We start from the raw sequence: 11,162 nt of genomic DNA on the forward strand, positions 1-11,162 counted from the left end.
CCTCTTGAGATACATTTTTGTCACCCCCACAGAGCTGGCACCCGGGGCGGTCCGCCCCCTCCGCACCCCCCTTTCTACGCCTCTGAACATAATTAACATAAACACTTTAAAGAAACTGCCTCGATTTTCTACATTTTTTTTCACCTTAAATTGCAGGATTCAAATATTATGATTCTCTCAATAGTGACCTGATGCATCTAATTCGATGAACTTGGTACTGAACCATTCATTGTCCTGCCATATGTTTATGTTTTGTATCGTTTTTGCGATGCCGGTGTCACCTTCCACAGTACCGAAGTTCAATGAAATTTTATCGAACTTCTGGGGGTTGTATCTCAGCCATGTTGGATATTTTATACAGACCGTTTTTGGTTAAACGACTTATTTTGATGAGTTAAACCTTCTGTCAAAAAAAAAGTCCCACCTTTGAAAACACCTTATATGTAGAGACACTATTGTCTGTAAGAACCGCGAGGAAACTGTAGAATACAATAACAAGATGCGGGCAACTAGAAGGCTAAATTTAGCTATTAGATGCGTTAACTTGTTCCTTAAATATTCGGGGTGCATATTTTTTAGGACCCTAATCTCCTATGGATCTTCAATAAGAGGCAAGTACGTTATCTGTATTTACTGCACCTTGAAGTAGTTCTTTAGGAATAAATGAGAGGTCATAGTGTGAAAATTCATTTAATTTCATTACCTAATCACGTACAATAATTTTCCATTGAGTTACTTCAGCATATTAACCAATCTATCACCTTCTCTGAATCCAGATCCAATAGCGCCGTCCACTGTTGAAAATCTTGAAGGGTGTGTAGCCTCTCCAGCAAAAAGGATTCTTTGTTTACCATCCCCTCCCTCTACTGGTTCCGAAAGTTTCTCATGCGCTGACGTAATATTCTTCATCCTCAACTGAACAGTTTCATAAGAATATGTACCACGGAAGTTTGGATTCGTACGCCATTTGGAACTGAGAAAATTTAGAATGTTAGACCTCAGTACTCGATGTGAGGAGTTAAGTACTTACTGGATAACTGTTCTAGGTTTGGTGACGTTATAATCTCTTCCTAAATGCTTCTGCAATGTATAAAAAACAGCCTTCCCTATTTGATCTTCACTTAATTTCTCTACTTCTTCAACGAAAGGACCACTATACCAACCAATCATGACATGGGGATTATTTGGAGCTATTCCGAAGTAACCGAACCAACTTAACCAATGATCATCATCCTGCGAGAAGAAAATTCCGCAATGACTTTTTTTTGCATTCAACCATTTGAGGTGCCTACAAATTACTCTCACGTGACGTGGGACCATGTCATAATACGCATGATTGAACCCTATGATAGATTTTTTAATCATGCGCATTATGACGTGGTCCCACGTCACGTCAGGAGTAATCTGTAGGCATCTTAAGGCATTTATTTGAAACTCGAAAAATTTCGGACATTTACGAAAAAACCTCTATACTCACTGTCTTAGGCCCAAAAGGAATATCCCTTTTCAAATCTTCAATATCTTTGTCATTCCAAACGAAGAGGAAATTCCGTTCCTTTTTCCACCAGGCCTGAGGAAATTCAAGGATAATTTTCATAATCCCATCGAATCCCAAGTTCTCAATAGCGTTCACTTTCTCAGGGCTCAATTCAGGTTGAAAAATGTCTTTATGACGATTCTTCAGAACACCAAGAGATGGCGTGAAAACAACGTGATCGCTAGTATATACGGAACCATCTTTGCATGTTACTTCGACGGAAGTTTCTTTCAAGGCTATTTTATTGACTGATTTTCCGAGAAAAATTTTATCATTAATGTTGTAACCAGTTTGATTGGGAAAGTTTTTGAGTAAAATATCGAGAATCGTTTTATATCCTAAGCCATTCCAAGACAGTGTTTGGTCTCCATCTGCTTCGTGAAAACTTGATTGAGCGCTCACTTTGAACCAGTCGAAAGCACCTTCTAGGGCAAGTACAGCAGCTTCTAAGTTTTTCAGTAGAAAATTCGCATAACTGGTCATTTCTGGATCATCCTTGTACTTGGTGAGCACTGTAGTATTATATCTGGAATTATTGGGCACAAATTATTAACATAATATCTTCAGTGTGAACTGTGATAAGTATATACATACATATTTTGGATTCTTAATACTATGATTGTTGGAAGGTATTGAAAGCCTACTTGTTCGGATATGCCTCAATTATCATGATTAGTATACAGAGAGAAAGTAAAAAATAAAGCACAAAATCAATATCTTCGGTATTCATTATTTTGTAGAAAAATATTCAAAGAGGTTAATTTTCATTTTAAATCACTCAATTTTTCATGCATAATAGGAGTTGTCGTGCACACTGTACCAAGGGTAGTTGAGTTTTAACTCAGATCAATAAGAAACATTTATTTTTTATTTATTGATCTGAGAGTTTTAATTTGTTTTGAAGGGCAATTCTAAATATATTTGTGCTGAAAGTGAATACACCTTCTCTTGCTGAGAATAATTGCTTCATTGAAGGGGCTTTTATATCAACGTTTTTTTAAATGTATGGGTTAAACTCATCGAATTCCAAGCACGAAAAGTTAGGGATGACATTTAAAATACTAAACTGGCCCCCAACCGTGCATGACGAAGATACAAAATTTGAGCACTACATTTTACACGCTCTGTGGCAATACTGAACACATTCAGAAATTGGTAGTAACATATTGTACGTTGCGTTTATTTAATCTATTTTCATATATAATTATGTAAAAGATTAAGACAAATTGTTCTTTTTTCATACTGCCAATTACGTATAATAAGGTGGTGTGATTCAAATCCTTGAAGCCCTTGTTCCCAACCCATCTGATATCTTCAAAAGTCTGGAGTATGCGCATTAAAATATTATAACCAAAGATTATAGAGTAGAAAGATAGGAAACGAAGCGACTAAAGTGATGTGAACGCCATCTGAGTTTCAAATGTGTTTTTAAGGCCCTAAGACTGGTTAAAATATCAATTCTAGGGACATTTACAGAAACATATAAAATTTCTGAGATTTTAGATGGCCATTTTGATCAAAGAGGTTTTGATTGTTTGGATTCTCGTACCTCAATTATGGAACAGAAAACTGTTATCAAACAGTTTTTCTGTATTGACAGGACGTTTTCAGCGCCATCTTATTGTCAAATGTGTTTTCACTGGCCAAAATATAGTCGGTTTTTAGTACTAGCGATTAGCGATATGAGGGCGTTTCCTATATTTCTACTCTATAATCTTTGATTATAACTGATAAAAATACTGCCACTGACAACGCAGTGAATTGGCGCCATCACAAAATTTGATTCCATATTTACCTTGACAAGTAGACATCTCCTATGGACAAGTTTTCGTAAGGAGCATGTTCTGATACTTCATAATACAACTGTTTGCCTATACTTTGTAAATTTTCTCCAGTCTTTTTTGTACCTTCGAAGTAAACAGCCACTTCATTCATCTCTGGATTATGTACCACATAGTCTTTCGCCAGGGTATATGCTATATTCCCTCTTTCGCCATGTACGAATTGTGCGCCCAAATCGACAAAACCATCACTCAAATAAAAGCTGTGGATTCGGCCACCAATACGATTTTCAGCCTCTAATATGATGAAATCGGTGATATTTTGTTCGAGGAGCCTGGATGCTGTTGCTATACCTGTTAATGAAAAACATTAATTTCATCACTATGCGATGAAAGCCCAAATAAGAGCAGAACTAAGATAAAAATAATAACGCTGATCAAGGTAGCAAAACCAAGAATGTTAGGGATACAAATAAGACAACCGCAACTGAAGATCATATAAGTAATATATGCATTTTCTATGAAGAAAGATCCTTTGCTTTTTGAAGATGGTAGGGTTCTCAAGTTAGAAACGAAGGAATAACTGTCATGGAAATAATTTCTAGCAATTTATGTGGGCATGATCGTTGTATTGAAACTTATTTGAAATCAAGAATCAATTCAGACGCTGGTATGAATATCAACAAGTGTTAAGATCTGAATTGAACTAGCCAATTTGCTATCGTCAGGACAACTGCATGGAGAACATGTAAACCAAACAAGAGCAGATGCTGACCATGGTTTCGATTTCATTTGACCTCGTCAGAGCAACATAACTTAAACTCCATTGGAAAACGCTTGGAATTGAAGGACTCCCTTTCTGGGTAGAAGGTTAACTCTTCCTGCTCTGTGTAGGAACTTCTTCAATAGATGGCTAGACTGCTAGACTATCTTAAGGAAAGTGAGAGAGATTTCGGGGATTGATCAAAATTCATTTCAAAAATCCTGACGACATAGGAATCGATGCATTTTTGACGGTTGATTTCTTTATTTTAAAGCAGATCGGCAACTACGACCGTATAAAATTCCATATCCTCAACCAGAAAACTCCGAAATTACATCTCGTTGAACAAAATTAATCCAGTTAATCTACATCGTCTGAAGCGGTACAAAATGAAAACGTTTGGATCCCTTTCATACAAAAGTAAATACCTACATACCTGAAGCTCCTGCACCGATGATAATGACCTTTGCGGCCGAAGCACATCCGAAAAGGCAAACAAAAACACAGAACCACATTTTCGACATCATTGAATTGGCCGGTAGAGATAATGCCTCACCAAAATATTGATCACACCAACTTGTGCGTCAGGTTCGTGAACTTTGATAAGTTGAAAGATTAAAATTTCTCACGATAACAAATACAATTTGCAGACGAAAAATATTTGGGTATTATCGATATTTCAAAAAGAATATTCGATTATGTAAGAATGGAGGCTGAAGAATAATTGGTACATAATTTCATGAAAAAGGGTAGAGAAATCACTAAAATGTCAAGTATGTGAATTTAGTATAACAAGCAAATGAGATTTCTTATGAGAAATTCGATAATAGTCTTCAACGCCAAAAATTAATGGTAGATTCATAGAGCAAAGACAAATGAAAAAACCTAATTCATAGATAACATGATGCTAAACAATTAACACCCCCCAGATGAGCTCAAATCAAATAAACAATCCTTCGCTTAACAGCAGAACGCGCTAGTGTGGAACCAGATCAAAAAATGAGTTTTTAATATTGCAAATATTACAATTAATCAAATTGATTATTATAATTCTAATAAATTGTATCCACTACATTTTGTATTTGCATGAACTTAGTGTTTCTCAAGGGCGGCCCATCACAGATGGCAAGGAAGTACCAAAATTCATAATGTACATTTCTAACCTATCACGATTTTCATAAAAAAAAATAAAAAAATTAGACCGCCCGGACTAGATATTCAGATGAAAACCTTCGCTTTAAACTCTTCAAAGAGTTGATTCTCTTTGACATTAGAGAAGGCTATTCGCCATTTGGTTCTGCTGACAGCATAAATCATACATTCTCACTTTTGATTATTTTGAAAAAATTTAATTGATTTACTGAGAATAGGTTTCTTATGAATCCATTGCTCTCCACAATTTTAGCCTCCTCAATTCGAATTACCACTAGCCGCCACTGGTTAATCTATGTAGATATACCTACTGTATATTTCAAACCGACGCATTATATTATCTTAGCAGGTAGATATAGGTATATGCTTCATTTTTGGCTGAAAATTTAAAACAAAGAACCTACGCTCTTGTCAATTGACAGATAGGCTATAGAGTGACTGAAGATATTCAGCTTTACTACTCACCTCTAAAGGTTAGGGATAGGTCATAGAATGTTTGAGCTCCTGTTTGAGCTTCAGTTAACTAAAGAATGACACATGACACTCCAAATTGGTACAAACGAAGAAGACATCTTCGTGCAAACTAAAAAAAAACAGACATAACTCCATAGCTGCTTGCCAACATTGAACTTCTTTATTGAGTTCAATGCTTGCCATTGGTCCCATGGCGTGACGACGTTTGTCAGAAAATAGAGAGTTCGATTAACTAGCCCGTAAAGCTGAGGCTAACGTTAACGTTAAAAACTGACGAATGAGCGTTCGTAGATGTCAATTATAACGTAACGTTTACGTTATAGCACTTCAACTTTCTATTAAGGAGTTGAAGTGCTGCCATGAACGTAAACGTTACGTTATAATTGACATCTATGAACGCTCATTCATCAGTTTTTAACGTTTACGTTAGCGTCAGCTTTACGGCCTACGTAAGGTAGTAGAGAGTTGAAGTGTGCACAATACGTTAGCCTGAACGTAAACGTTAACGTGAGAAATAACGTCAGATATAACGTTTACGTGTTGTGATGAAATTTGAGTTGAAGTGCTGCCTTCATGAAACGTCAGACGTTAAACATAACCTATCAATTTGATTTTGCTTTCGTTTCGCGTGAACTCTCTTTTATCTAATATTGAGCTTCGACAGCTGGAATAACATTTGGAATATTGATGTTCTAATGATTTATATGCCTAATAAAGAGAATTTTCAGCTTGGAAGTATTTTATTATCAATGAAATGTTCAAGTGTTAGAGACATGAGAATTGCAGTGTAGATTCAGCCATTTCCTTATGTACTGAATATAGTCTGATAACAAAGTAATTTAACTTAATCCTTTTGATAACTTTCAAGTCACTGCTGATTTCCTATAATTTTCGTTCATTATGAGAAAATACACAGGAAATGTAAACAATGACAGTTTGAGGTTATCGAGAATTGCATTTAACAATCAAAATTCGGCCATTCGCAAGTCATCGGTGCTACTCGTTTAACGTTCGGTTAACGTACGTCGATGTTTAAGGTATACGTGGGAGACCGCTAGTTTACGTAGGCCGTAAAGCTGACGCTAACGTTAACGTTAAAAACTGACGAATGAGCATGCGTAGATGTCAATTATAACGTTAACGTTTACGTTCATGGCTGCACTTCAACTCTCTAGTGTTATCTCACATATACCTTAAAAATCGACGTCAGTTAACCGAACATTAAACGAGTAGTACTGATGACTTGTGACTTGCGAATGACCTCAAATTTCGTCACGTAATATTTAGACTTCTCTTTATGGCATACTTGGTATACTAAAAAATGACGCCCCCGGGTGGGCTCGAACCACCAACCTTTCGGTTAACAGCCGAACGCGCTAGCCAATTGCGCCACGGAGGCTATCTAGATATATAAGGGTGTAATTCAAACATTTAATATTTGGGCTTCACCTCACGAAAAACTAAAATTAACGCCCCCGGGTGGGCTCGAACCACCAACCTTTCGGTTAACAGCCGAACGCGCCAGCCAATTGCGCCACGGAGGCTATATAGACATATAAGGGTGTAATTCAAACATTCAATATTTGGGCTTCACCTCACGAAAAACTAAAATTAACGCCCCCGGGTGGGCTCGAACCACCAACCTTTCGGTTAACAGCCGAACGCGCTAGCCAATTGCGCCACGGAGGCTATATGCGCTGACTCTATCTTTAGCTACAATTCGATACTGAGAACTGAGATGTTTTATCTATAGTATACGGGGTTTTCAGAAATGTGTACGGAGCTTTCTGGGGGTGATAGTACATTGAAAAATAGGTATAGTTTGATAAATACACTCATGGCTCAATATAGATATATTAAGGGAGATATCTTCCAAAGGTGATAAAATAAAAAAAAAATCCGCGTGATTTCTAAATGGTCAATGCCACCAAATTGAAATTTCGTTTATAAATGTACGTTGTTGAATTATATTTTTTTATTACATTTCTATATTTCTGATATTGTTATAAAGTGTGGATTTAGAGGTCGTCATGATTTTTTGGGACAACTTCTTTCGTCGTATTCGTTTTGGTGAAAAATAGAAGCATTCGATGGAGCGAAAAAAATTACATGAAAAAGGTACTCTTATCCAAATACAAAAAAATGAACCGTTTTCGGGATATTTGCGTTTTTGTAGTCGTATGATGTCAGCAGATGTATCTATACATTGCAAGATTCATTGATAACAAAAACTCAAATATCTCGAAAACGGTTCAATTTCTTGTATTTCGATAACAGTACCTTTTTCATGTAATTATAGTCCATTCAAGAATGATTGATATCTCGGGTGGCTATGGAAAATCGAATTTAAGTTGGTAATAGCCCATAAGTTGAGATTTTGTGTTGCGGAATTCAGGTAGGTATTGTGAATAAACATTGATCTATAGACCTATTATATGTGAATCTATGCACTTACCGACGCTTATTCGAATTTTGTACAGCTGTTTATATTCTTAATTTGATTGTACAAATTGTAAACATAATTGTGTCAATTTTGAATGCTGATTGATATGCTGCAAATTTGAATATTTCTTATTTTCTAGGTTATATCAATATAGGTTATATTAATATATTCTAGTTCTGTGATTGAAAGTACAGAAATTTTTAAAGATCCTTTGTGACCAGATATTAAGCTGCGCCTAGACTTTCAAGACTTACTGGGATGTCAATCATTCTTGAATGGACTATAACTTCGCATTCACCGTTCAGAAGTTAGGCGGAAAAATTTATTTAATTCTATTAACTTTGGAAGGATATACCTCCTTAATATGTATTTTTGGCCATAAATTTATTTAACAAACTATAGTCTTTATTTTTCGATGCACTATCACCCCCAGGAAGCTCGGTGCATATTTTTGACTCACCCTGTATACCGAGGCATCCGAGAAGCTTAGAAAAATACTCGGAAACATAGGATATTTCACGGAAATTGTTGTTTGGTGCTCTGGACAAGGTTTGCACCCATGATATCCATAAGAGCTAATCACCAGTGAGCTTAATCCTTTTGTTTGTTTTATGGACACTTTTATTAGGCATAGATTGTTCTCCTTTCGATGGCAAGGAGTATGAAACCCTTCAGGTCGTCAGGTCGAAATCATATCAAATGAATAATACAATAATGAAATATATTTCAGTTTTATACTCTACCAACTCGAGTTGTTATGACTTTAGGAGCCTAGAAACAATAAACATTACCTTCCATCATATTTCTATCTGATATGATTCATTTTTACATATATGTATAAGGGGAAAAAAACCTTTCAATCTAACCCTCAATGATGAACTAGCAGTTTAACCAATTATAGAAGAATAAAATTGAACTTTCCCCTGATTGACTGACATATTTAACCTAACTGTTAAAATTTGTTGAATTTTGCTTTGACAGAAGAAAATTCCAACTTGGAACGGGTCTGAAGGGTAAAGTTATAAGTAATTTAAAAGCTCATGTTATTATTGTATCAATTTATTTGCAACTGGATTATTGATTAATATATAGGTACAGCAAATACGTGGATACATCGAACTCAATAATTTGAATGCAAATATAACATCATTACCACATTACCTCTTCTCTTATGAAACAAAGTGATAATCGGATGGACAAATTAATAATTATTCCATGAAAATTACACACTCAATAAAAAATCATAAATTTAAAACGATTCTAAAAAAGTATTTGAACGGATATAAACATATAAAAATTCCAAAATGAAAATAAGAGCCAAGTAATAAATTACAAATTTTTAGAATCAATATAGCTACCGTGAAGCTTTAACAGACATATTGCCTCTCGACAAATAATATTGGAACAATCTTAGGTAGGTACGTTTCACTTCATACAGCATGCCTGGTTTTTTCTGCTTACAAGTAAGTACCTTAATTGTTCACTTCAAATACTATTGTTGTAAATGAAGCAATATCAGCATCCTCGACCTCTTCGTCTTTCTCTAGGCCCTGACCTTGATCTCAACATGATGAATCTTATGATGAGCAAGTCCACTTGAAGCTGTAAAAATATTTCAATTCAATATTTGGCAATGTATCTAACTTTGTTCGCAACAAAAATAATTTCGAATTAGACCAGACTACGAACATTGATGCCATAACCTCATACAGGTAATGGAGACGAATCTGAAGAATCGACTGGAAAATGTAGAAAAAAACAGAAATTTTTTTATGAAAGATGCGTATACTATAATGTTTTACGGTAGAAATTAGTCTATAGCAAATCGAAAGAGGTATATATTGAGAAAATAATTATGTTATAATGTCGATTAATAATTCATCAATAAATACGAAGCCGACTAATAATTGATAAAACAATCATTTATGTGTTGTTAAACTAATCGCCGTCGGCAAAAGCTAAAATTGCAAAGTAATTCACTTGTTTTTTATATGTATTATAAATAAATAACTCAAACCTACAAATGGTAGGAACACATAAATAAACCCTTCTATCCATTGATTCAAAGTCAACCAGCACATTTCGCCAAGAGGTAGGAACAAATAAGCCCTTAGCCTTTATCTATTTCTACAATTGCCAGGAATTGTATCCTTTCAACCATAAATCATCTAAAATCGTTTGTATATAATGGCATTCTTTGTGGTTCTAAATATCTTTCATCTTTTCCTACATTACTTCTAGGAAACGCGGGTGCTAGGAATCTTGGAATTATCATTTAGAGAGAAAATTATGAAAAACTTTAGAATGAACACCTTTTGATGAGATATAAGTAAATAATTGAAACTCTTACTCTTTAGGAAGAATAAAGTTGTGACATGAATGATAAGCTCAGAAACATTCTTCCAGTTTTCCGATTCAATTTACTGTGAAAAGTTGTGTGAACCATTAATGTGGTTCCCGGAAAAATACCTACATAAAAATCAATTTCAATATGATGATTAAAACCCTGTTTCTATTGAGATCCATATCCAAGAAAACTTTTCAATAAAAACTTGTATTTGGAAACATAAAAAAATCCAGGAAAATGCGTGCGATAGTTTTAACGTTTTACTGGAACAAACAGACTACAAGAATTAGTTATCATATTTTTATACATCCGATATTCATACATTTTATAGAAAATGACTGCTTTCAAAATGATATAGAGGGTGTAAAGAATAAGCGCGACAAACTTAAAGGGAGTTATAGTGGATGAAAAAATAAAAATAGTTTTCTATTTAATTTTGTCAGTTCTCCGAGATACGGGGTGTTAAAATTTTCATTGAAAACAGGCTATTTATTTATTGCTGTAAAACCGGTCGTGATTGCCAATTAAATTTGTTGGGTTTTAAGAGGTGTTCATCGAGCAATTTGCTATTTATTCATAAATAAATAGTCAGTTTTATGGAATTGTTTTGATCACTTCGTATATTCAAATGGGAAGAAAATAATCCTCCGAAATTTATCGCACTT

The 11,162-nt window shown here is 34.9% G+C and overlaps 1 protein-coding gene and 3 non-coding genes across 4 annotated transcripts; all 4 read right to left on the reverse strand.

Moving 5' to 3' along the window:
• Window positions 1-676: 676 nt before the first annotated feature.
• On the reverse strand, window positions 677-4,771 carry LOC123308161 (spermine oxidase-like). The gene is made up of 5 exons (XM_044890717.1): window positions 4,518-4,771; window positions 3,333-3,672; window positions 1,478-2,063; window positions 1,031-1,233; window positions 677-973 (listed from the first exon to the last, which is right to left on the reverse strand). The coding sequence occupies exons 1-5, from the start codon at window positions 4,606-4,608 to the stop codon at window positions 733-735; spliced, it is 1,461 nt and encodes a 486-aa protein (XP_044746652.1). The 5' UTR covers window positions 4,609-4,771; the 3' UTR covers window positions 677-732.
• Window positions 4,772-7,032: 2,261 nt separating this feature from the next.
• Trnan-guu lies at window positions 7,033-7,106 on the reverse strand. The gene has a single exon. It is a non-coding gene; the product is annotated as a tRNA-Asn (tRNA).
• A 71-nt stretch (window positions 7,107-7,177) lies between these two features.
• On the reverse strand, window positions 7,178-7,251 carry Trnan-guu. The gene has a single exon. It is a non-coding gene; the product is annotated as a tRNA-Asn (tRNA).
• Window positions 7,252-7,322: 71 nt separating this feature from the next.
• On the reverse strand, window positions 7,323-7,396 carry Trnan-guu. The gene has a single exon. It is a non-coding gene; the product is annotated as a tRNA-Asn (tRNA).
• Between the last annotated feature and the right edge of the window lie 3,766 nt (window positions 7,397-11,162).

This window comes from Coccinella septempunctata, chromosome 2, assembly GCF_907165205.1.
Source record: "Coccinella septempunctata chromosome 2, icCocSept1.1, whole genome shotgun sequence".
Lineage (NCBI taxonomy): Eukaryota > Metazoa > Arthropoda > Insecta > Coleoptera > Coccinellidae > Coccinella > Coccinella septempunctata.